Genomic DNA, 27,462 nt, shown 5'->3' on the forward strand with positions numbered 1-27,462 from the left:
TCTATTCTGTTTGGTATTGATAATTGTTTAACTTTCTGTAACTAATCTGGAATCAGTCCACCTGGGATAGGAAAACTGAGTAAAGCTAGCTTGTTTTGTTTTTAATGGGAGAGTAGAATTCAGAGCATATCTCCACTGCACTTTGAGGGTGGGGGTTCGGGTTTCACAAGCAGGCAGACCCCCCTTCCCCGGCGGGGGGGGATCCTTGGTGACTCCAGGAGTCCTGGGCTGAGGAATAGTGGGACTGATGGCAGTATTTGGTTACATCGAGACACCACCAGATACACCTGGTGTCATATTTTGTCATATTTCATTTCTGCATTTCGCACAAATCTGTTCATCTCTGACAGGGGACCAGAGCAGGGTCCTGATGTGCAGGGAGTTTCACCTGACGGTGTGTGGCTGTGAGGGTGAGTGCTGGGGTTTTTTTTGTTTGTTTTGTTTTGTTAATGCTGGAAAGAAATTTCCTCCAACTTCTGGAAGTTGTGAATTGTGTGTGGTGTTGTTGTTTTTTTAAAGAGCTAAGGTGTTTGTCCTTGGCGTCTCGTGCTGTGGAACATGATGCATGAATGACAGAAACTGATAAGCTGGCTGGGAGGTAACAGCCGAGGGCAGCCCTGGCCTTGCTCATTTACAGAACTACATCTGAGCCCAGAGTACCGGGAGTTCCCAGGTGTACTTGAATCATCCATTCTCTCCCAATCTTGTGAGTGGCCAGGACACCAGGTATTAGTATCCCCGTCACGTGATGAAGAGGCTGAGATCTAGGGCAGGGAAGGGACTGTTTTATTTGAGGACTCAGCCTCCAGTGCTCTCAGTGCTGTTCCTGTGGCTTGGCCCTCACGTTGCCACGTGGGAGACACAAAAGGCAAGAGAGGCCACTAAGAAAAAGAAAGAAGCAGAGCTTTGGACAGAGGCAAAATGAGTCCAACCCCTGCGCCAAGACCCTGCTCCTCTTACGCTGCTGGTTGGTCACAGGAAGGAAAAAAAAACAAAAACAAAACAAAAACAAAAAACCAACTTCCCAATTATGCTAGCTTGCTGGCTGGGGTCGGGTAGGTCACTGCTGCCCTGCAAAGGGCACCTGCTTCTCTACCCAAAAGACACTGGCATGGCACAGAGTGGAAAGCAGAGGCATCGGAAGGTTTTTGTAGGAATCAAGAAAAGCAAAGTTTGTAGAGCATCTAGGTCAGTCCCAGGCAAATAGTAGATTCTCAATAGAAGGGCAATGCTGACTATTTTCATTGCAGCTATAGAAACCAACTTCTTTTAGAAATTTTCTTTTTAATACCAGAGCACTCTAGGCTTAAAATAATTTAGCCAAGTTCAGTAGATATTTCTGGAACAAAACCTAGATGTCAGTGAGGGCCTTGCAGCCCTTGGGCTATAAATAGGATTGCATTGAACAATTCGTGGTTCGGAGGCTTGCCACCACTGGTTCTCAAACTTGACTGTAGATTGGGATCACCTGGGTGGCTCTAAAAATACCCATGCCTGGGCTCCACCCTAGGAGGCTGGGTGCTGCCTGGGCATCGAGCTTTTTCAGTGCTCCCAGCTGATGCCACAACTCAGCCTCATGGGAAACCACCGTTGATAAGCCATACCAAGTTCTGCACTCAGTCCTGGTGCGTACGCTTATGGGTGGGCTCCCAGATCTCCAGTGCATCCCTCCAGGCTAACATCTCACCCCTTCAAAGATTTCTTCAGAAATCTTACAAACCTGCTCATAAGTTTAATAGAATTTATGAAGATTGGGGATTTCAGGAAGGCATGCCCCTCCCCATAAGCTACCTGTCACCATATTCCTGCCTCCCTCCCTCTCTTTTTAAAAAAAATTATTTATTTATTTTATTAAATTGATTGGGGAGACATTGGTTAATAGGATCATATAAGTTTCAAGTGTACATTTCAAGGACACATGATCTGTATATTGCATTGTGTGCCTGCCACCCAAAGTCAAATCATCTTCTGTCACCATATATTAGGCCCCCTGCACCCTCCAGCCCCCCTTCCTTTGAGCAAGCACCATGCTGCTGTTTGTATCCACAAGTTTCAATTTTATATCCCACATATGAATGAAGTCATATGGTTCTTAGCTTTTTCTGACAGATTTATTTCACTTAGCATAATATTCCTAAGATCCATCCATGTTGTCACAAATGGCAGTATTTCATCATCTCTCTAACTTTTGTCTCTAGAGAAACAACGGAGTATTTCTGTCTCAGTGCTGGGGGAGAAACCACACCAGGCCCCTGGGCCTCAGCAGCTACCCCAGTGACTCCTTAAGGAATTCTTTCAAAAAAAAGGCAGGGCTCTGCTAGTTAGAATTCTTGTAACAGCCCCTAAGAGAATTTTTTTCTATTTCATTTCAGGATGATTGACTCTGAGCCTAACACTAACCTAGACACAGAAAGGTTTGAGATGTAAATGATGGACAGTGAGAGCTGTTGTGGAATGGGGACATGAAACATGGCGTGTCCATAACAAACTCCAAAGCTGGGGAAGAACTTCCGTGGAAACACAGCAGGGTTTTGGCAGATGGGAGTGGGAGCGTGGGGCCTGTGCGGGAGAGGCGGCCACCTGCAGGGCTTGGTCAGGCCTTTGTGCTGGGGAGCAGAGCATCATTTGTGGGTGGGATCAGATCAGTCCCTGAAATGAGATTGAAATAAAGCAGCCTGTGGTTTTAAATGAAAGACATCCAGCCTTAATTAAGGAGACAGCTGCATCTTTTACAGCCTGGTCAGCTTTGTCTTTCTCTGCTCTCTGTGTTCAAAGAGGTGGCCAACCCTGCAGTCTGGGAATTTGGGCACCCTCTTCCTGTGGTGGGGACTTGGGCGGAGTGTGTTGTGTTGTGTTGTGTTGTGTTGTGTTGTGTTGTGTTGTGTGTCCAGTGTCTCTCCAGGACCGTTGGGAATAGAATAGTACCTCATCCATCTCCTTATTCCTGACACCATTTCACTGCCTGAGGCGGCCTCTGGTCCTGGACACAGGGCTACACAGACAGAATAACTTTCTTCTTTTGAGAGAGGTAGCAGGGTTTAAACTGAGAATTCTCCAAACAATAATTCCTTAAGAGTTTGAGAATGAGAAACCAAAAACAACACAGCCCTTTTACTATTTCTGAATTCCCCCACTCTGACAACACCTGTTGGGCTCATTGCACTGTGATAGGTGGGGAAGAAATGTTTGTTGAGCGAATGAAGGTACATTAATCAATAATCAGACAGGGAAAGTGAGGGAACAGATCTCCTTTGCAGTAATTGAGCTGACTTTGAAAAAGGCCAACCTGCTTATCTCCTCAAATGTTTTGCTAACACATTTCCTTTTTTAATAAGACAATTAACCCTAAAATACCCTTAGTTTGCCTTCTCTTGGTATACATGAAGTAAGGATTACTTTCCCTTCATAGTTCTCAATCCTCAGACTTGGGAATAAATATTCTTCCAATTAGATTGTGTTTGGGATACATGTTTGAAGTCAGAGCAGCTATCTGAGCATGCCAGCAATTTGATTTCCCTATTTTTGGTAAATGCTGAGAAAATAGAGTGGGAGATGCAACTTCGACAGGAGAGATAAGAAACCTGATACCTGTTGTTTATTGATCCAATCACAGACCTGTTTCCAGTGCCTACTATGTGCTGAGCACTGAGCTACATGTGGGGCTACTAAGAGATGATACCACTTTGGGCATAGCCCCTGACTTTTCGGAACCTAGAGTATAGAAGGAGGAAGAGAAGGTAAACACAGTTGCCACAAGATGCCACAGAGCCCAAGGGAGGCACTCACACCCATCGTGGGTGGTCAGGGACTGCAGGAGGTGACAGTGACACCAGAGCCCAGTCTTCAAGCTGCAGGGGACCCAGGGGAGTGTGAGGGGAGTGGTCACTTTTATAGTTCTGACCACATGCAGGTGCTGTTCTAAGCACTATATGTATATTAACTCAGATCCCCACTAAAGTTTTAAGAGAGAATTCCCTTCATTTTAAGAGTCAAGGCAACTGAAGCAAAGAAGGTTTAAAGAAACTGTGCACAGTCACCCCTCTGGGAGGGCTGGAGCATGGACCCAGACGGGGCATTTGTCTCCTGAGTCTATAGCAACTCTTCCCAGTGAGCCTTCGGGCAGAGAGAACAGCATGCACACAGAAGTGAGTTCTAAAGAGCCTGTGATTTCTGGGACCTCAAAAAGCCTTTTCTATTGGCTTTTTGGTGCTCAGTGAGCAGTGCTTTTTAAGAGTAAGATTTAAAATGACATTTACTCACTTCATAAGTAGGTGATTGGTTTATATGAGATCTAAAATGTGTTAGATGAAGTGTCCTTTCCCATTGTCCTGGTGAAATCAAGCCAGTCCTACATTTGTGCTCTTCACCGTGAGCATCATAAATGCAACCAGTTGAGGGTTTTCTTTGAAGACGTGAGGTCAGAGGTGGCAGGTGTTTGTAGGGACATGGGTGGACCTTAAAGATCCTGGAGTCACCTCTGGCAGGATGCTGGGAAGAATGTGGTGTTCTTTCCTCTACTGCTAAAGTGGCACCAGAAAGGCAGGTCTCCGCTTTCTTCCCATGACTTCCAGAGAAGGAGACACTTTGGTGAAACAGTTTCCAGCATCATCATTGGCCTGCGTTTTACAGGTAAGCTCTGGCCTTCTCACCCTTTTCCTCACGTTGCTGATGATCTGCCCATCATTAAATGGAATTAAATTACATTGATGCCCATAGTTTATCCTTTGAAGCCTTTAAATACACACACACACACACACACACACACACACCCACACACACCCTTCAGAAATACAACAACCCCAGCTCACTTTGGCCTGCAAGGCTGACCATGTTAGAGCACTCATTGTTGGAGTGGCTCTAGGAACAGCTGCTTCCACTTAACTCAGAATTTAAATTAGGATGACAGCTGGCCATCACCTGGCCTCACTGAGCTGCCATGTCCTCACCTGTAAAAGGAGGAACCTGGCACCAACTTAAGCTTCACACTTGTTCTGGTGCCAGCTTTTCAGATGCCCTAGAGGCCAGGGCTGTGGGGCCTTCACTCGGGGGGGCAGGATTTGCACTGTGGACGGTACCCTTGCAAGTGAGACGCAGGGCGTTAGGCTCAAAGCTACAGGCCAGTCCTTCATTTTATATTTAACTTTTTATTTTTAAATAATAATAGATCTCCAGGAAGTTGCAAAAAGTCCTTTACTCACGCCGCCTCATGGTAACATCTTCCATAACTGGGTTTCAAAGCCAGGACACCGACACTGGTGAAGTCTACAAACCACCTTCAGATTTCACCAGTTTTTGTGTGTCCTATGTGTATGGGGGAGGGGGGTGTGCATGCATGTGCACATGTTCACATATAGTTCTATGCAATTTTTTCACGTGTAACCACCAGCACAATCAAGGTACAGATACAAAGGGTTTTTCTCATGCTGCCCTTCGTTAGTCACTCCCTATCCATCACCCCTTTCCCATCTTGAGAGTATTACATCAGTACAACCATGCAATATGCAACCTTTTGAGACTAAACTTTTTAATTTGTCATAATGCCCTCAAGAGATCCTTGCAGGTTTTGTGTATCAATAGTTCATTCATTTTTATTGCTGAGTAGAATTCACAGTGTGAATGCACTGCAATTTGTTGAACCATTCACCTGTTGAGAGACATTTGGCCAGAATGGGTCTATCTTCTATAATAATAAAAGTGTAATATGCGAATTAGACCAGACAGCCGAATGACCTTCTGGACATCATTCCACATGTCCTTTCGGATGAAGCCATGATGGTGGGGGCCAAGGCAGAGGTGGTTAGGGGCAATCAGGCAGGCAGGTGATTGGTTAGGGGCAATCAAGCAGGTAGGCAGAGTGGTTAGGTGTAATCAGGCAGGCAGACATCCCCCAAGGGGTCCTGGATTGCGAGAGGGTGCAGGCCGGGCTGAGGGGCCCTCCCCCTCCCGTGCACAAATGTTGTGCACTGGGCCTCTAGTTACAAATAAAGCTGTCACGATTTTTCACTTATAGCTTTTTGTATGAGCATAGTTTTCATTGCTCTGGGATGAATACTCAGGATTTGGATTATATGGTATGTGTTTAGTTTTATAAGAAAAAGCACAACTGTTTTCCTGAGTGGCTGTGATTACATTCCCTCCAGCAATGCAGGCGGGTCCTTTCAGAGAGAAACTCTTGTCATAAAAGCTTATTCCCCAGGGATGAATCAGGAGAGTGGCTTGTAGTTTAATGTGGGGTTGACAACTTTTATACCCATCAGCCTTGGAGGTTCTAGCTAACTTTCCCTGTGACTCGAGAAGGATTTTTCCAGAAGCAATGCAAATGCTAGGAGCTGTGAAGTGCACAAGCAGCCATGGCTAATTGTCCTTAATGCCTGTACAGGAGAGAGAAGCTTGAATCACCATGATGGGGGTTTCTTACTTAGCCACCACCCTTCCTTTTCAATGCCGCACTCAGAGCCCCCGATGCAATTGTGGCCACTCTCAGCCATACAGAGGCCTGCAGAGCAAGTGTTAATTCTTGAGATTTGTTTCCCAATGCTTTCCAGTATGAGATCAACTTCATATATTTTTCTTCCTCCTTGAGTACTGCTGTCCTGCACATGATAATGAATTGTCCACTGCTGCTTCCAATCCCCCATCAGACTCACAAGAGAAAAAAATCAATTTACACTTTTTCTAGGAAGCAAGCCCACTGATGGAGCTGACGTGTTGTCTATCAGGCTGCCATAACAAAATATCACAGTCGAGGTGGCTTGAACAACAGACATTAATTTTTCACAGCTCTGGAGACTGGGAAGTCCCAGGTCAACATGTTAGAAGGTTCAGTTCCTGGTGAGGGCCCTGATCCTGCTTTGTAGATGGTGACTTCTCCATGTGTGCTCACAATAAAGGGACAGAGCTCTGCTCTCTTCCTCTTAGAAGGACAGTACTCCTATCAGGGATTCCACCTATAGGCTCCATCCTGAGATTCTACTATAGGATGTCTTGGACTGAAATCAGGGAAGCAGAATTCCTTATTCCTAAAGCTAGGCCATCATTTCTTCCTGCACCTCTCACATGGTGACACGGAGCCAGAGCTCTGCAGGGAGCTCTCCCTGATGGGAAGGAGAGAGGTGCCTCCAGGGAAACTCCACGCTTCTCCTTTGCATGTTGTCACGGGTGTAACACAGACCACCTGGGTCTAGACTCCCACAGCACAAGTAAGACAGGACTACAGTCCTTACTGGTCAATGATGGAAAGGCAAAATTCCTTTGCCTTCTGCCGGCAAAATTCCTCTCTTCCAGCAAAACAAATTCCTAACCAAGTAAAGGACTCATTTCTCTATTTTCTGAATCAACACAATTCTAGTGTTTTTCCCCTGATTAAAGGATTAAAAATACTTTTGCTAAAAATATAAAAAATTATATGGGAAGATAGCAAACTGACATGAAAAGTAAGATGAGAGACCTGACTTCAGATTAGTAAATGAGAAGAGTGCAACCTGCCAATTAACCACAGCTTCCCTTCCCCAATCAATCCCACACACAAGTTTAAAATAACACGTGAGTTGATCACAGCAGAATTTCAAGTAGACCCCAACCCAACCCTTCGCCCTTCTCCTTCACACCATCGCTGTCACCTTTTCTTGCCATCTGTTTGAGTTTTCAGAACATAACATTTTAAAACTGTCCTTGTGTGGAAACATTTCTAGACAAAACTGGTGAAACTAAGAGCAGTTCTCCAAAATACCTTTACCTGGGCTTAAACTTCAGAAAACTGGAAAGAAAAGTCCATAGCTGAGAAATTGTCTTTTGACACAGAAAACATCTACACTAATAAAAGATAAACATGCAAATTGGTGTCACTCCACTACACCCACCAGCCAATCAGAGAGACTATGCAAATTAACCCAACAAAGATGGCGCTTAATTTGTATACGCAGGCGCAGAGCAAAGACTGAAGGCTCCAGTGAGAGTGAAGACTGAAGACTGAAGAGGCTTGGCTTCTCTGCTGCAGCCACAGCAGAGAAGCCAAGCCTTGCTGCAGCCAGAGGGGAGAAGCCAAGCCTTGCTGCAGCCGGAGGGGAGAAGCCTAGCCTTGAGGCTTGGCTTCTCAGCTGCGGCCGGACCAAAGGACTGGATCCTGGGTGCCGGAGGAAAACCGGTGCCAGGAGTCAAGGGAAGGAATGCCTATTGCTCGAATCTTCGTGCAACAGGCTTCTAGTAAGTAGTAAATGCTCACAACAGTTTGTAACTGTAAAAAATTGGAAGCAACCTAAATATTCATCAAAAGGGGAATAGATACAATTGTCATCTATACACATAATTATATACTCTATCACCATGAAACCAAATTAACCAAAGTTACTTGTGCTATCTCCTGAAATAATGTCATAAATTGGCCCCAAAATAAGTTGTTAATGCAACTCTCTCATTAATTCAAATAATTTTTAGATTAGGTCTTAGACGATCATACTGTATGCATATAATAATGTTTTTGTTTCCTCCTCCTTTCAAATCCTTAAGCATTTCATTTTTCTTGACTTACTATGCTGGGTAGGGTCTTTGGTGCAATGTTGAATAGAAGGGTGATGATGGGAATTCTTGTCTCATTCTTAGTTTTAAAAGGATTGCTTTCAGTGAATCACCAATAAATGCAATGGTCACTATAGATGTATATTTTAGGAGCATTTCTGTAAAGAGCACAGAGAACCAATTTTTAGAATTCAATCTGGCATTTTTTAATCAGATTACTTTAATCAAATTGTATTTCTTTCTAATATATTTGTATTATTTCTCATTTATATTTGAGTTTTCTCTCTTTTATGCCAGATCTTTCTATGTTCCTTTCTCTCTTCTTTCCAGCATTCTTTGGGATTGATTGGAGTGTTTCAAAAAAATTTTTTTTTATTAATTTGAAAGTTACATAGTTTTTAATAGTTACCCTTGAAATTTTAATATGCATGTTTTACTTAACAAAGCTTAAAGTTAAACATTATCTTTTTAAAAAACTTTTTTCTTGGCATTTATTTATTTCTTTATTGTGGTAAAAAGCACATGACATTAAATCTATCACCTTAATCACTTTTAAGTGTGCAGTGCAATAATGTTATGTATATTCACATTGCTGCGCAACAGACCTCTAGAACTTTTCATCTTGTAAAACGGAATATTATCTTTCTTGCCCCCTGAAAAATACAAGGACATCAGAATGCTTTCCACTCCATTACCCTCCTCCTCCATTGCTATTATTACCCTATGGTTTTGTGCTCTGTTGTGCCCTGTGGTGGCCGCCTCCAATTGGGCCCTCAATGATCCCTCCTCCTAATTCATACTGTTGTGAACATCTCTCACCTTGAGTTACCCAGTGACTTGCTTCTAAGCAGTAGTAGAACATGGCAAATGTGTTGTGATGTTGCTTCTGAGATTAAGCTGTAAAAATTGGTGTCCTCTGTCTTTCTGGCCCTCTCTTACTGTCTTTCTCAGAGCCCTCACTCTGAAGAAGCAGGGATGCTCTGTTGTGAATAGCACCATAGGGAGGCCCATGTGGCAAAAAACTGATGTCTCTGGCCAATAGCCACTGAGGACCTGACCCCTGCTAACAGCCATGTGAGGGAGCTTGGGGTGGACCTTCCAGGGCCTGCCTATGGCCACATACACACATGAGTTTGGAAGCAGATCTTCCCCGAGTCAAGCCTTGAGATGGTGGTAGCCCAGACAACACTGATTGGCAAGTGAGAGACCCTGTAACACAGGGACCCAATTAGCCATGCCCAAATTTCTGCCCAGAGAAAAACTGTGAGATAATAATGTTTTCTGTGTTAAGCTGCTGGGCACTAGAGTAATTTATTATGCAACAGTAAGACAAAATATTCCTGTTTCAGATTAGACATTATTCACATCCTAACATTCACTCCTTATTAAAATTTCCTGATTCTTTGCTCGCCATTCTATCTTGCATCTCAGAACTAACTTCTGGGATCATTTTGTTCTTTCTGAGATATCCCTTAGAAAGTTTCTTTTCTGGGAGTCTTGGTGTCAAACTATAGATTTTGTTTGTTCAAAAAATTCTTTATTTTTGTTACTGAATGACAATTAGCTATATATAGAAGTCTAGGTTAATTTTCTCTTTTCTCTGCTATTGCTATTTAGAAATCTGCTATTAGTCAAAACATACTTTCTTAGTAGGTAATTTTTTTTGCCACTTATACCAGTTGTGTGTGGGTTTTTTTTTCTTGTTTTGTTTTACATATATATATATATATATATTTATATATATATAGATATACTTTTGTTGATTTAAAAGATCTAGTTGTGGAATTCTTTTTATGAATCCTACATGGAAATTATGTTTACTGAATTTAAAGATTCATATTTTTCAATGATTTTAGAAAATCCCAGCATTTTTCTTCAGACATTACTTTCTCTCCATTTTATCTATTTTGTTCTTAAGCTATAGAACATATTTTCCATCTCTTTATTTTTATGTGATACATTTTGAGTATCTTCTAGACCTTTCATCTAGTTCAGTGGTCCTCAACCTGTGGGTCGCGACCCCTTTGGGGGTCGAACGACCCTTTCACAGAGGTTGCCTAAGACCATTGGAAAACACATATGTAATTACACATTGTTTTTTTTATTAATCACTATGCTTTAACTATGTTCAATTTGTAACAAAGAAAATACATCCTGCATATCAGATATTTACATTATGATTCATAACAGTAGCAAAATTAGAGTTATGAAGTAGCAACGAAAATAGTTTTATGGTTGGGGGTCACCACAACATGGGGAACTATATTAAAGGGTCGTGGCATTAGGAAGGTTGAGAACCACTGATCTAGTTCATTAGTTCTCTCTTCAGCTTTTTTTAAATCTGTGTTTTAAACAAACAATTAATTTTTTATTTCAACAATTAAATATTTTATTTTAAGGGCTTCTATATTATTCTTTTGTCAAATCTTATTTTTTTGACATATTTTCCTTGTTTATGTTACAGAGACCCTCTTTTATTTCTTTCAACAAATGATAATTTCTTTAATCCTCACCCAAGGATATGTTTGTTTGTTTGTTTGTTTTTAGAAAGAGAGGAAAGAGGAGAGGGTGAAAGAGAGAGAGGAGAGAGAGAGAGAGAGAGAGAGAGAGAGAGAAACATTGATCAGTTGCCTCCCCTACGTGACCCTGACTGGGAATCAAACTCGAAGCCTTCTGATGTCCAGGAGGACAGTCCAACTGACTGAACCACCCAGGGCCAAATGATACTTTTTAAATTTTATATTCTGAATGTTATATTTTCTAAATCTTAAATATTTATGGGTGTGATTTTGCTTTGTTTTTTTCTGCTGACTCTCCCTCCTGGATGTATATTTCTTTATATTTTTAAATTTTGAATTATCAGCTCAATCTTCAGAAATCCTGTGAATTGAGAGTGTGTGCTGTTCAGAAGACATATTTCCTTATGCCAATATTCCCCAGGTGTTCCTAATCAAGACCACTTTAACTTAATTCTTAGGGTTGGACTTTTCTGGATCGTGAAGACAATATACATTTGGATTCCAGACCTATGTGATATCAGGTCTGGAGTTACTAATTCTCAGGGAAGACTTATTTTCTCTAGAGGCCAGGTAGAGTTACATAAGCATTCTTGTCTTCTACTTTTGTGGAATAGTATATATTTTTTCTTATCCATTTGTTTTTATTGTGGATGCAACTCTTTAAAGGTCTGAGGTTCATGGAGGAATCCATTTCCCATCTTGCACAGCATAAGACACCTTTGCCAGACTGCCACACAGCCAATGAAGCCTAAGTCATGGTTCATGAAGACACACCTTTACTGCGGGCAGACACAGTTTCCATGTTGGCTTTCCTCTGTTTTGGGCTTTCAGTTTGTTTTGGCTCCTGGAAACCATCCTTTCTTGCAGGCTCAGCTAAGCTTTTTAAAAGATTTGTGTCACACTTTACCCATTCTTTTCAGATATCTCATAGCAAGACAGTTTTCATACGTAGACCAGGAGATTGCCCACTCCATACATTTTCAATTGAAGCATTGACCATTTTTGGTGCGCTATATTGGTCTGTCTTTTGCCAGTGTCCTATTTATGGGAGCTATATCAGTGCATATCAGAGATTCAAACACACAAGGACACTGCAGAGGGCCATTCATTCTCTTTGAAGCCTTCTTCTTGCAAACACCAATGGCTGCCTGAGGGCTTTCTCTGGGTGTGGAAGTGAGCTTGCTCCCATCACAGTCAAAGCAAAGTGCTAGGAGTTAGCATCTCTACGGACAACCACAGCTGATAAGAGTTGGTAGAGCAATACTACAGTTTCTTCTCCCTTCAGATCTTGACCACTCGAACTTACGTTTCACAGGTTCTCCCAGAGGTCCCCAGAAGGACCAAACCCCAGTTGCCCATATTGGTTACTTGGATTGGTTTCCTTTACTTCCATGTCTCACTTCTTCACTCTATGTTAATGTTTCTTAGGATCCTGCCTCAAGTAAATTTATATTTAATTCTTATGTCAGGGACAATTTCTGAAGAAATTCTAAACTTAATATTTAAACCAAATTCCTCTAATTTATAGTGAGTATTGACTATATGGTGTTAAATGTAGATTCATCTTAAATTCTAATAAATAGTTTCATTTTGAGTATTTATACTCTAGGCTTTCTACTTTCTTGCTATCTTTTAGAAATGTACATTTTAATGATATTTGTAGGTGGCAAAAAACACTCTAATAAATTTGGTCAAAATTGGCACAAAATCTAATTAGCTATTCCAGGTGTTTGGGTGAGATGGAAATAGCATGGAGTGTACACACCTGAGTATTTGATTGTTGGGCCAGTAAGGATATTCCACATTGAATACGTGGATACCTAACTATTATAATTTGGCATGCTCAGGGATTTATGTGGGGACATCACTCTGATACAGAGGATAGTGATGGTAAAACTGAAGTGTAACGTGGTTTCTTAGAGATGCTTTGAGTGGTGAAAAAGGCTGCAAACTGCTAGCCTATGGGATGCTTTTAGCTTTCAGATATATTTTGTTAGCCTTCACAAACTTTAATAATACTTAGACTAGTTGCCATGCTTATAAATTAGGAAGTTGTGTGTCTGGATTAGAAACTCTAGTTTCATTTTTAAAAAATTAGGAGATTGGACATCAAAGGTCCCACAAGCTCTCATGACGATCAGATGGGGATGAGGAATAGTTTCTTCCAGAGATGAGGCAAGTGCTGTTGTCTCTGTCACTTTCTATTGTATATTACAACTGATCCACTCATTCATAATTTGCCTTTTCCAGGAGGGTATTTGAGGGTTTAAAACATATACATATTTTTTATTGATTTTAAAGAGAGAGGAAGGGAGAGAGAAAGAGAGAGAGAAACACCGATTGGCTACCTCCTGCATGCCCCATACTAGGGATTGAGCCTGCAACTTGGGCATGTGCCCTGACTAAGAATTGAACTGGTGACCTCTGGGTGACTTAGGGTGCTCAACCACCTAAGCCATACCAGCCAAGGTGGCATCTGAAGTTTTTTTTTACCCCTGCTCTGCATCTTCTGGAATGGGTGTACAAGTTTTGCAGGAAGTAACTGCGGCCTTCTCTCTCTTGCTTGTTCTCCTGTCCTGCTTTCTAGAACTCTGAAGGTCCACACTCCAAGAAGGCAGCATGCTGACTCCCTGAGAGCAGGCAGTGCTTGCATGGCAGCCTGCTGCTCATGATTTTGGTTATTCGCTTTGAAACAGTGGTTCCCAACCTTTTTTGGCCATTCCCCACCTAAACATCTCTAAAATCCTGATGGCCTCCCTGTGACATATAATTCTTATTATTCAAACAGTGCACTCCTAAAAGGATGCAGGAAGCTAAAAAGGCCACCAACTTGGTCTAAACAAGCTTCTAAAGAACATAGCATCCATGAAAGAGAAAAATAAAAGAACAAAAGGACAGTTGAAGTACTGAAGAAGAAATCACTAAGAAATTGTTTAAAATTAATAATAATATGCAGTGACATGAAAAAATAGCAAATAAAGTTTCAAAACATATAATAGAGAACTGAAATGCATAAATAAGTCGCAATATATATTTATATACTGTATTTGAGGCCCCTAGAATCCTAAGAAATGTAAAAAATTCACTGTTAATAACTCATTCTTGAATTGCCCCCCTTAAAAATCAAATTGTGCCCCACGTTGAGAATCACTACTCTAAAACCTCAGGCACATTTTTGTTCGGACACTTGATACTAACTAACAAGTCTGTGCTCTGCTTAATCACTGGTTTAAATAAACCAAGAGCCATTGGCAATTTTCTCCTTAGGTTTTTTTTTAATGTACACACTCACACAAAAATTGCCCTTTAACTTAGTTAAAACCATAGCCAAGTGTGAGGTAGAAAAGCTATTGTTCACCCTGGAAAAATAATCTTACTGCTGACTTACCACTCCACTTGGATTTCAAGCAGCTCAGTGTAGGTCAGGCTGACCTCGGGTCTCTGGAGAGTTGAGGCTCCTAGTACTTCCCTTTGGAATAACCTCCATCTACAGCCCAGACCCTGCCAGCTGACCCCAGTGGCGGGGGAGGAGAGGGTGGAAGGATTTGGGCATTTGCCTGATGGCTCAAGTTGGCTGTCCTGAGCAAGCTTTTTTTTTTTTCACATGGAGAAAAGACCAGGAGAAGCAGGTTGCTGGCATCGATCTTCAGGGCTTTAGGGACCCGAGTCACCTGTCATACTTTTGTCAGCTGTTCTCTGTCTTGGTTATTTGTTTTCTAAACATTGTTAGAAACCCAAATGAGGCTCATATCACAGAAGAAAGCAGCTCTTATCTAAACAAGCTCTTGTTTTTACTACTCCATGAAACTGTCATTTCTATGTAAAATCTGCAATGATAATACATTTATGAACTGTTGGTCATCTCAATGTTATCAATGAGCCCTCACAGAGGTTCTGCATATACAAAGGCTCTTGTTTTATAGGGTCTGGGCAAGCAGGGATGTGGGCAGATCACCTTAAGAGACTGGCTGCATAGAAAGAGGATCCTTTGCACTTGGGGGATGTGGGTGTGGGGAAGAGGCCTGGTTCTGGTGGATGTGGTATCTTTAACCTGAAACTGGTGAACTCACTTCATGGCCTTTGTGCTGAGAGAGGAAGCAGAGCTGCTGGGAGGGTCCTATCAGGTTCTGTGCCCTCTAGCCTGGTGTCTCAGTTTCTTCTGAACAAGATGCCTGGACTAGCCCTGCGGTTCTATCTGGCAAGAACACCTCCCAATTCTGTAAGAGGTCCTCCGTCTGCCCTGAGACTGTGGGCTGGGACTGGCAGGATGTTGACTCTCCCTACATGCCTGCAAATGCTAGGATTGTGGAGAAATAGATGGCTATGTAACAGCCCCCACCCCAGAACCAACTAGCATCCAGTACCACAATAGGTGGCCACAGGCTGACTGTCAGAAACTGATCTTTCGGTCTTACAAAGTGTAAGGTTGTTTCCAAGAATGTCTCCAGCAACCTCGCCCTGCCCTGGAACATTTTCCCGTCTCCTCCATTTGCAGCTACTCAGCCACGTGAACTGTAACTGTCTATACTGGCCACAGCTTTGTAAACAGACTGCGAGCCAGTGCTAATGTAGCCTATTATGCTCATCTCTGACTCAGAGTAGGGAGGGCAGGGGAGACCACTGGGGACTTCTCTCTCCTTTTGGTTGGAGCAGATGGCGTTAGCCATGCCAGGCAGTGGCTGGGAATAGGAAGAAAGCCACACTGTTGTTTGGGGCTCTTGAAGACCTCATCTCTCCTGGTTCTGTTTTTAATAATTACTTAGCAAGCGTTTCTGAGCGATGCAGCCTGAACAATGACAGGAAGGAAGTTGGGTCACATCCTAAGCACTAGAGGAGCATGAGGCCTTGTGCTTAGTTATTTGGAGATTTAGAGTGTTTCCAGCCCTTGGAGAGGCCAGAGAGAACTATGTGGTTTTCTCTATCTTCGTAAGTAGGAAGGAGTAAGGACAAAGAGCTGTGAATGAGCCAGAAAAAACTAGACCAGAAGGCCTGATCAGCTCAGGTGGTCTCACATAAAAATTGGATAGAATGCTGGACAAGAGTCAAATCAGCAGCAGCGATCACATAGGATATACACATAGAAAGAGCTTCCTAAGATGATGAGTCAGCTAAATGTTGTACAGATCGATCTCAACTGTGCAAAGTTTATCAACTCCTCTCAATAACTCCTCTCATTATATTTTTTACTTCACCACAGCAGACAGAAGTTTCCTGCTGACAGACCAGGTTGATGGGTAATAATGCCAGAGCAATAAGAAACCTCACAGTGACCTAGCAAAACACACATCATCTGAAGAAAAAGCACCAGGATACCGGGAACTTTTGAAAGGAAAGGACTTAAAATAGTGGTTCTCAACCTTCTGGCCCTTTAAATACAGTCCCCCATGTTGTGACCCAACCATAAAATTATTTTCGTTGCTACTTCATAACTGTAATGTTGCTACTGTTATGAATCGTAATGTAAATATCTGATATGCAGGATGGTCTTAGATGAAAGGGTCATTCGACTGCCAAAGGGGTCTCGACCCACAGGTTGAGAACCGCTGGTGTAAAAGGTCTAGTTTAAGTAAAGAGAGCTTGCTGACTAACCAAGCCCAGAATCAATTGATTGGTCTGAGGTGACAGTCTTCACCTCTGGTCTAGAGTACACGAGACACCTAGGAAATATGGAACTAAGTATTACTATAACCCCAGGAACATTAGAAAACAGGTAAAAACAAAAATCAATGTAAAGATGATAAAGAAGTAAATGTAAACCCATGTTATTAATATTTGGAAACTAGTTTAAGAAACAGGTAATAAACAGAATAATCATTGTGATAATTTGTGTGTGCTTTGCCTGCATTTAAGGGATTTAAGTCAATCTGCTATATTAGATTAAAGGCTTAAAGCTATGTTAATAAATTCGTGACCAATGTATGTATGTCAGCAATAAATTTAATTTACAGTTTTCATTTATTAATTATGCAAGTAGTGTTTAATTGTGTGAAGGCACATTTTTAATACAGTAGAGGAAGACTCCATTGACCATAAACAGGAGCCTTTTGAATACGCAAGTTCCCAGCTATAGGGAAGGAGTCTGCTGGCTGACAGGCCATGGGAACCTGGACACCAGGTTCTAGATTTCTCGATGGGGCTGGTGTAGTTCCTGCCTGGCCATCAAGGGGAGATGTCAGGCTTCAAATGAGGGAGCCCACAGGCAGCACTTTGGCTAAGCAGGCAGCCTGTGAGAAGGAATCTTCAAGTACAAACTGTGCTTGAGGCAGCACCTTCTGGGCGAGGAACCTTTTCTTTCTCCTCTAGCCGTTGGGTGGTTACCACTCACCCGAGTCCTGAGGCAGAGAGACAATAGAAGGGACCGGCATGGACTCTCAGAAAGGGACGCCGATGCCTTCCTGGATCCCACACAAAGGAGCTGACCGTGCATTGCTCCCGTTGACTGCACTCAGATGGATATGCACATAGCTGTTCCCGGGTAAACCCAGAGTACGTCTTCCGATGCCCATGTGGCTTCTCTGGGATCCCAGAACAAAGCCACTGGGTCAGGGGCCTGGGATAGCACTTTACAAGGAATCTAAGAAAAGGACCAAACACCAACCCAGATGGCACAGAGTTCCTGGGCAAGTCACCCCTTTGTCACCTGGAGCCTGGTGCTTGCAGGCTCTGCCAGCTGCTCCAGCTGCACAGCTGGGGCTGGGAAGGGGCTCTCTCACCTGTGCCTTTCTTGGCATGAAGAAAAAAATTTGCTTTGCTCCCCCCACTCTCCCCCTTCTGCTGCCTGAGTGCAAAGCCACGCCCAGGTCTTCACACTGGCAGACGCTTTGGGAATGTGTTTTCTGTGTCATAGTTTCTACAAAAATAGCTGCAGAGCTGGAGGCCAGCCCTCCTCCATCTCCTCCTCTCCAAAGATCCTCCTCCAAAACAGGAGCAAAGCTGCCCATCGGGATTTGGCCTGAGGATGGAAAGACCTGGGGACACATTTTCTGTCTGCACAGAAGAGGCCTCTTAGAATCCCAGACTCTCAGCTTTTAATCCTCTTTAGGTCCCTATTGATAAGTTTCTCCGAATCTCTTTTTAAAAGATGGGAGAATTAGCAGGGAGGAACCCAGTGACTTGGTAGCAGAAACACACCTACAAGCTTTGTTCTCTTCCAGCTCCTGTTCTGCCTGAACATTTTCCTGTTCCCATTTATAAAAATCTGCATCTGAATGTTAAAATGCACACACACACAGACACACACACACACACACACACATTATATTCCTGTCTTTACATGTGGGCCAAAAGGCCTCCATCTGCTCAAAGCGGCACACTCTTTAATACTGCACACCCAAGGTTAACCCTTTGGAATTGCATCTGTGTTTCTTTGGCTATTTGTCTACTTGTCTTTCATTGTACTTTATTTATATCCCTATTAGTCTTGAAAAATAAACTAAGAGAGAAATGCTTTCTGTGTGCAATATTTTAAAGTACTGCTAAAGGACTACTTGGCCAGTGATGTTTTCCACTATTACTACTATTTTTCAATGTTGTTGCTTCTTTTGGGTTTGTCTTATGCTCCATTTACTTAGGAGCATAAGGTTTGAGAATAATTAGGTTTGAGAAAAGCAGGTGTTTTCTCTCTCCTTTTCCTCCCAGGGAAGTTTTGAAGAAATTTTCCTATGAACATTTTATCAACATGCCTGTTCATTCTGCTATGCAGCTAGGCCATTTGCAGCTTACCCTTTATTTTGGAGGAGATGTTGCATTGCTTTGCAATCTTAAAGTCTGACTAATTGTCCTGTTTGATGGATTATCCAGGTGCACCAGACCTGACTTTGACTTTGTAATTAAGGACTTTTTGGAGGTCAGAGAAAGTACCTGCCCTGCAGCAAACTTTGGCAACGCACAAAACCTATTCAGGCAAATATGGACAAGACTGTTTACCTTCAAAGAGAGGAGAGCGGGTGTTTGTTACAAAGTTGAAACTTGTGACCGGATGCCATGGTTTCCTGACCCTAGAATCTCCCAGGCGGCTGGCCAGCCCCCCTAGGAATCACCCACAGACCTCAACTTACTGCCAGAGATAGGGCTCCTGCTGTGACCCCCTCCCCACTCACCAACTTCTCCACAGAGGAAACTGCTGTCAGGTGTGGGGGACATAGGGCTTCCTGTGGATTAATAAGCATGCACAGGAGGGCTCTGATTGAAAAACATGCTGTTACTGATAAGACAATGGTAGATGTCATTGTAATTTGGGAGATGTTATTTCCAGACACCATTGTAACAAAGGAGGACTTGGTACACATGGCTGAAAAATATAGATGTGAGTGCTTCTCTGTGGCTGCTGTAGGCCTGATGCATGCTGGGAAGAGCCAAAATGGCCAAGTTCTGAGTGTGTGCAGAGAGGGGAGGTTGGAGGGAATGGGGCAATCCTTAAATCAGAGGATAAATCTCCTCCTCCCCTCCTCTCTTCCTCCTTCTCCTTCTCCTTCCCTTTCTAGTCCACAGAATACTTGTGTTTTTATCTCTTCACCCAAAAACTTAGTTTTTGAGCTGTGCCTTCTCTCTGTCCCCATCCTGTGTTTCTGGGATCAAATGTCATGAGTTGTTCATTATTCTAATTCCACAACCCAGCTTTAAGGCACTGGGCATGGAGTTAGACCCTCAGGTTTGTATCATGGCTCAGGTATGTTACTTAATTAAGATGGTTAATATGTATGTGCTTCAGCTTCTCTACCTGGGAAATGGAGATAAACATCCTACATACCCCTTAGGGCTGTTAATAAGGATAGAATGGCACTTTATAAATGGAAGGACTTTGTAAACTGTAAAATGTTATGCAGAAGCAGGAGATTTTTTATGGCCATGATGATTCTTTCAAAGGCATCCTATAAATTCCTTGAAATCCTGGTGGTTTAGGTGTCAAGTTCACTTGACCATGCAGCCTCTCTATGGCTAGACTTATCCAGGAGACCTAGAACTTGGGGTTCTGATCTGGTGAAGAGCTTCCTTCCTAATCTTGACCAAGGAATAGTCACATTCTCAACTATGCAACTGTAGCACGATCACAGTCAAAGACAATCCATAAATGAATGAGTGTGACACGTATTTATGGACACAGACATTTGAATTTCATATAGTTTTCACATGCTACAAAGATTATTCCTTTTTTGAAAATTTTAGCTATTTGAAAATGTGTAAACCATTCTTAGAAAACCATTTAGGCCAGACAAAAACAGGCAGTAGTTGGGATTTGGCCTGAGGGCTTCATTTGCTGACACCTGTCCTACACAATTCCCAGGAAGGAGCCTCTTAAAAGGCCAGGTTGACTGTGAGTGTCAGAGAGATTAAAAAGAGGACAGGAAGCTATTTAGACGTGTGTCACAGGTCCCTTACTTTTTATGACCCTCCGCTCTGCCTGGTTGATGTCAAAGCATGTTAAATGACAACATTAAGATCTACACTCAAGGCTCTTGAAGAAAATCTCTCCTCTCCAATCTTTATCAAGAATCACATAACAGTGTGAGAAATGCTCACCTGTCTGAATTCAAATAACAAACTCAGAGACAGAAGTATGGTGAAAACAAGACTTTTAATACGTTCTCCAGAGTGGGTGTCAGATTGCATAGGCACACATGGAGTAGCAATCACAGCCTATTCATCCCCGAAGTGTGAGAGTCCCTCCTCCAGTTCCTCATAGGCTTAGTACCAGGGGGCTAAGAGTTTCCTCATATATTGCCTAGGTCTTATTGTCTCCCCTTAGGGCATTTAAAAAAAATGGGCTGAGGCTTTTTCTAGTTGTGTCCACCTCTCCCTGTCTAGTTGAGGCTGGCGCCTTGTGGGTTTCCACCATGATGCTGGCTCACTTACACAGTTCTTTGTTCTTATATCCTCTTCCCTCCTCCCTACATTCTGTTTACCCTGGGGAAATTCAGTAACCGTTTCCATTAAAAGTTGACTATGCTGGAGATGGATCACAGGCCCACTTCCTACAACAGCAACAACAACAATGACAGCAATAATGGTATTTATGGCTGATTTGCCTGGGGCACATACAGCTCATCTAGTCCTACAGGCTGTTCCTTTGAGTAATCCAGACCTGTAAGTGCTGCCTACATGCGAGGTTCCACTGTGGCCCATTGCAAAATTGATCCTGAGTTGCGTTTTAGTAATGAGCACTTGGTCCACACTAAAGGGCATCATGAGAAACAACAAATGTGAGTCACTGTGGAATCTCTTATTGAGATGCTGTCCAGGGTGCCATCTCTCCAAGAAGAACTTTCTCTCATAACACATCCAGGTAGCAGAAAAAGCTGGACATCCCCTTAAAAACTGGTTTTACCTTGCAATATTGCAATGTCCTTGTTTCACTTGGTTTCAAGAGAGCTCATAGTCAAATATCTCTAGTGACTATAAAATACCTTATAAGTCATGAGCAGCAAAGATTTACTGAGCATGCAGTATGTGCTCAGCACTTTTCATGCAATCCTTTGCACTTAATCCTCCCACAGCCCTGAGAAGTAGATTAATTTATTATCCCTTTTGTAGAGGGATGATGAATGGCTTCCAAAGACATCTATGTTCTCCCTTGAATGTTACCTTATCTGGCAAAAGAGAGTTAGCAATTATGATTAAACTAAGGATCCTCAGAGAGTGAGATTATCCTAATCACAAGTGCCCTCATAAGAGGGAGGCAGAGGGAGATTTGATGAAGAAGAAAGGAATGTGATAGCTGCTATTTTGTTGGCTTTGAAGATGGAAGAAGAGGCAGTGAGCCAAGGAATGCAAAGCACACAGTTATAGAAGCTGGAAAAGACAAGGAAAGACATTCTCCCCAAGACAGTGTGACCTTGACCAAGGGAAACTGCCTTTGGACTTCTGACCTCCAGAACTCTAAAAGAATAAATGTGTGTCACTTTAAGCCACCATTGTTACAGCAACTACAGGAGACTCATACACCTTTTGTATATTCAAGAGCAGGTGACTTAAAGAATATTGCCTAAGGGTTGGAATGAGATTTGCTGACTCCAGACACCAAGATCTTATCCCTTATACTGCCTCATCTATTGTGCTTGTCCTAACCACCTTGGCATTATTTTTTACTTTGTTTTCTCTCTCCTTATCCTGCTTCTCTCCCTGGCAGTTCATCTTCCCATCTTGTACTTTTGGAATCTACTGCATGTGTGATAGAGTCAGTGTATAAACATACTGGTGGACATTTGTGGCATGTGCATGGGCTTTTTCTAGGCCTGCAAATTTTCTTATGATTTAACTATAGAAAGGCTGCTGACTGCTTTTGTTCCCCCTTTGCTTTCGTAACGACTGTTGCTCTTTTCTTTACTGTAGCACTAACAGTTGGACAGGGCAGGACTTCTGTTTTTTCAGACAGTTTTGCTCACTTCCTGCTCAGTGTTCAGAGTCCAGTGAGTGCTTATGAGGTTCTTTCATCTCAAGGATTTTTGTATTATTCAAAACAGTTTGTAGCCTAAGATTTCCCATTCCCACTAAAATTATAAAATAAAAAGAGAAGGGAAAAAATGAAACAGTAAACCCAGAAAACAATGGATCCTTTGTTTTGTCAGCTGACCCTCCCACATGCACACGCATATTAGAATTCTTGAAGCCCCTAAACACCAGGGCGGGGCAGGCATCACACATGTAGCCTTTGCACTGTGTTACCAATGTGAAGGCCTTGGGGATGGAGGCTGGGGGGAGGGAAGGCGGCTGCCCCACTGTGAATCCAGAATCTGAAAGGAAACCATCTCCATCTGGGAGGGAGTATGCAGCCCGTTGGTCTCTGGCAGCTCAATGGCTATGGAGACATGAAGCAGGGCCCGTCTCTTGAGAAGCTCCCAGGACTCTGCTTCCCTTTCTGTTGACACCAAGTAAACCAAAGATTCCCTCTGATATTAAAGCTCTTAAAATGATGCTGGTTCAAGCTCCTATAGTTTCTTTCCTAAATTATTGATTCTTTAGGCACAAAGTCTGCATCTAGCCCTAAACAACTTTCAATCTAATACCCATGCTCCTACCTATTACCCGAGGGATCATTCCAAAATGCATTCTCCTCATTGCCAGAGGGATGCAGCCCAACCTTGTCTGGATCCCCTGGTGTGTTAGTCAGGGTTCTCCAGAGAAACATTACCGATGGAATTACATCTGTAATGTATACATGTTATATATGAGATATATTATATATAATGCATATGTATTCATTATGAGGAGATTTATTATGAGGAGATTTATTATGAGGTACAGGCTCCCATGACTATGGAGGCTGAGAAGTCCCATGATCTGCTGGCTGGAAGTTGGAGACCCAGGAGAGCTGGTGGTGAAGTGTGAACCAGGGGAGCTGCAAACAGGAGGTACAGCCCAGCTCAGAAGTCAGGTGGAGAGTGAGTTCTCCCTTCTTCTGCTTTTTTGTTCTACCCAGGCCCTCAACTGGTTGGAAGATATTCATCCTCACTGATGAGGGCGACCTGCTTTACTCAGTCCACTGATTTAAATGCTAATCTCTCTGGAAACATCCTCACAGACACCCCTAGAAATAATGTTTAGCCACCTATCTGGGCATTCCCTTGCCCAATCAAGTTGATGTGTAAAATTAACCATCACACTCAGGTTCTGACCCCATTGCTCACCTCATGTCTCATCCCCTCATGTTCCAGCCCTTCCTTAGAGCTCTTAACTCTGTGCCTGGTCACATGCCCCTCCTTCACACATGCCATTCCTTCCTTCTCCACCTCTATTCCATTTGGCATCAGGCAGAACAATAGACAGCAGGACATTAAGAGCAATAGCTATAAGACTGTCAAACTACAGCGGGAAGGCTGGGGAGGGTTGGCGGGGGGGGGGCGAGAGGGGGGGTAGGAGATCAACCGAAGGACTTGTATGCATGCATATAAGCATAACCAATGGACATAAGACACTGGGGGGTAGGGGAGGCCGGGGGAATGTCAAGGGGGGGGGGGGAAGGAGACATATGTAATACTCTTTGTAATACTTTAAGCAATAAAACAAAACTTTTTTTAAAAAAAGAGCAATAGCTATGGAGTCAGAAAGGCCTCGGATCAATTCATTAATTGCATAAATATTTACTCAACATCTTCTCCGTGCAACAGGGATGTTATTCTGCCACTGTTGCTTGTGCAGCGGCCTTGGACAATTACCTGACATCTCTAACCCTCAGTTAGCACTTCTATAAAATAACACATAGGAAGCACTTGGCCTGGTCCCTGGCACATATAAATCTTAGGAACATGAGATGCTATAGTTACTATTCGTATTTTTCTTTAAGATTGAATTCAAGCTTGGTGACCCTGCCCCAGACATTCCCCAACATCACCCTCTCCAGCTACCATGTCCTCTGCTGCACGACGCATGCATCTATTCCAGCCCTTAATACAGAACACTTACCCTGTTATTTAATTGTTTGACCCCCACTATTCTTGGACAAAAACAGCATCTCCCCCATTTATTTTTTCTGAGTGCCCAGATCAGGGCTTGTGCCCACATTCCTGGAGCAGAGGGAGGCATTATCCCCAGGTGGGCAAATGCTATGCTCTTGTTCTTTCCCTGATTCATCTGCCCCTCTTGCCTCTCCTGGCAGCAACTTGAAAGGCTGTACCAAGCTTAGCTGTAAGCTGAAGGCTGGTCAGGGAGCTGGACCAGCCATGGCAACTTTTATGGGAGGATGAATTGGGAAAACGAGTCCTGAGCAGTCCATTCATCTCAAGCCTTGTTTGTCACCCTGCACCTAAAATGAACAGATGCCAGCAGAAAGCATCCCATTCCCACGGGAAGAGCAAGAGTAATGAGATCAACATACCAGCATCAGCCTTTCATTCTCTTTTACATTAAAAAACAACCAAAAACCTCTACACTTTAATGTTCCATGTTCCTTCTTTTAAAGGAATAAAGTTAAGTCGATGCTGCCTCAAAGAGGTCCAGACGGTCATCTCCTTGGGTGGCAGCTGTAGGGATCGGCTATCTGCTCATAACATCTCCACTACTCCCCAGCGTAGAGTACACCAGCTTAGATGCTTAGCAAGATCTCCTTCCACTTCCTTCAATCCAAACAACAGTTTGCCCACAGTCTATCTCCAAAGTGTCATATTTCACAATGCCATGCCCTTTCATGAGCCCATCTCTCTAATCTTCATTCAAGAGATGATCCTGAGGCCAGGCTCATTTCTCCCCACTCAGGCCCCCTTAATGGACTGAATTGTGTCCCTTCCCCAATTCATATCTGGAAGCCTAGTCATCAGTACTTTAGAATATGACTGTATTTGGAGACAGGACCTTTAAAGAGGCGATTAAGCTTAAATGAGCCCTAATCCAATAGGACTGGTGTCCTTATAAGAAGGGAGAGACACTAGGACTGTGTGGGTAAAGGAAAGACCAGGCGAAGCCTCAGGGAGAAGACAGCCTCTGCAAGCCCAGGAGAGAGGCCGCAGGAGAAACCAAACAATTTTTGTAGTTTCAGCCACCACATCCAGGGTGTGCTGTCGCCCTCATAGACTAATTTAAACCCCAAAGGGTTGGTTCAGACACTGATTATTGCAATTTCCTGCATTCTGTTCATTAGATTGCAATTTCTGTTGGTTTATCTGTTTGCCCTGTTGGGGTAACCACCAGGGTTCATTCCCTTCTACTATGTGCAGCACTAGAGAAAACCCAGGCATTAATACTGCAAGGTAAGTTTTTGCCTAACTTATGAGCGATGCTACTGCAGCAGAAGCTCTGGAAGTGTTACGAGAAGGACAGAAACCTCCTTTTTAGCCAAAGCGATCTTTTCACTCAACTTGCAAACTAAACAGACTATCCAAGGATACAATTTGAGGGAGGGGATGGGGGATTGGAAGCAGCTTTTCCTAATTTTGCAGAGGCGAGGTTTCATGACTTGAAGACTCATTGGTCATTGGGTTCCTTTTCAGGCTCTGTGGGATTAGTGGATTCTATACTTAGATTCTCAGTGTCTTTTTCTCATCCTCTTTGTCACTCTATTCAGGCTCTTTCCTACCCCCACCCTTCCTTCTCCTAAGGGCTCCAAATGGCCCTCGCAGACCTGCTGCAAGTGGAGAAAGTGTTCGGCCACTAATTCCCTCACTCTTTACACACCCCAACTAAGTGCTATAGTAGCCCATGTTTGTGGGCCTTAATTTCCCCTAAAACACACATGGATATTTATTTAATTATTTTAAATATATTTTTATTGATTTCAGAGAGAAAGGGAGAGAGAGAGAAATATCTCACTATGTTGCCTTCTGCATGCCCCACACTGGCTGCCTCTTACATGCCCCACACCGAGGACGAGCCCCCAACCCAGGCATGTGCCCTGGCCAGGAAGCAGACAGTGCCCTTATGGTTCATAGGTCGATGCTCAACCACTGAGCCACAGATGGATAGTTAAAGACCTTACCACAACTCTGGTAGAGCACTTCCAAGCTTGAGTCCTTGCAGGCTGTGTGTGTGGGCCAGGCTGGGGTGTCACCACCACTGGGAGAAATCAGGGTCCAGATGAGGAAGGCAGCAGTGAAACCCTTCATGGTGCAGGGCCAAGCCTGTGTGTGACCAACGGAAAAATAACAGGCCCAATAAGAAGGGCCTTCAGGGTGGTTCTTCCTCTCCCCTCATTAAAAGGGTGACATGTTCAGTTTCACTTCTCATATTTTATGCTCTTGGAGAACCACTGTGAGTAGCACAGTCCGTTAGCAGAGGCATTTGAATACTGTTCCCCCAGGACCTCTGGCACTTGAATCAGAGAGAAGCTAGTCTAGGTGGGGGGTAGGTTGGATGTTGACTTTCTGCTTTCACAGAGAGAAACTAGGAAGTGGTGTGTGGCCTTATGCCTCAGATCCCCGCAAAACATCCCGCCTAAGAGTCCCCACCCCAGGTGGAGCTGTGAATTCAGGGTGGGTAAGCCACAGGCCACCTTGTGCTTTCCATCAGCAGGCCCCAGGTCCCTGCAGGCTTCTCACGCGGGCTGTGGACCCTGGACCTGGCTGGCTCTGGCAGGCAGCATCCGGCATTGGGGATCTGGAATGAGGCTTTTGCCCTATTGGCATTTTTCTCTCTGGTTTCAGCTCCACTCTCTGGACTTGTGCAGCTGCTAATACGGAGCCTTTTTCTGGAAGCTGCAAATGTGGTCTCTGAAAATGAGGGGGAGGGAGTCGCCCTGAGAAGTGAGCTGTGGGCTATTTCTGGTTCAGCTTGGTGGACGGGGTAGGGGAAGATGGGGAAGTGAGGGCCTCCCTTTTAAGAGTGGGAATGTAATTGGTTTGGTCATTGGTGAGATTGTTAAAGTCATGTCTCACTTTCTTTTCAAAGCCAAGATTCTGTCTCCCTATCCCAGTACTGTTGCCCTGATTCCAGACAGCAAGGTTTCTGAACATTGATTCCCACCCCCACCCAACTGCACCTTCGCTGGAGAGAACTGGAGTCAGAG

The 27,462-nt window shown here is 43.4% G+C and overlaps 1 protein-coding gene across 1 annotated transcript in view; it reads right to left on the bottom strand.

Moving 5' to 3' along the window:
- The window catches only part of LY86 (lymphocyte antigen 86), a 59,812-nt gene extending 33,214 nt beyond the window's left edge, over window positions 1–26,598 (bottom strand). Inside the window, exon 1 of the mRNA XM_070403445.1 lies at window positions 26,437–26,598. Within this exon, the coding sequence (XP_070259546.1) occupies window positions 26,437–26,563 (127 nt within the window). The 5' untranslated portion in view covers window positions 26,564–26,598. The remainder of the gene's footprint in view (window positions 1–26,436) is intronic.
- Between the last annotated feature and the right edge of the window lie 864 nt (window positions 26,599–27,462).

The sequence above is a fragment of the Myotis yumanensis genome, unplaced genomic scaffold (assembly GCF_028538775.1).
Source record: "Myotis yumanensis isolate MYYU_CA2020_CCGP unplaced genomic scaffold, mMyoYum1.0.hap1 SCAF_2, whole genome shotgun sequence".
Taxonomy (NCBI): Eukaryota; Metazoa; Chordata; class Mammalia; order Chiroptera; family Vespertilionidae; genus Myotis; species Myotis yumanensis.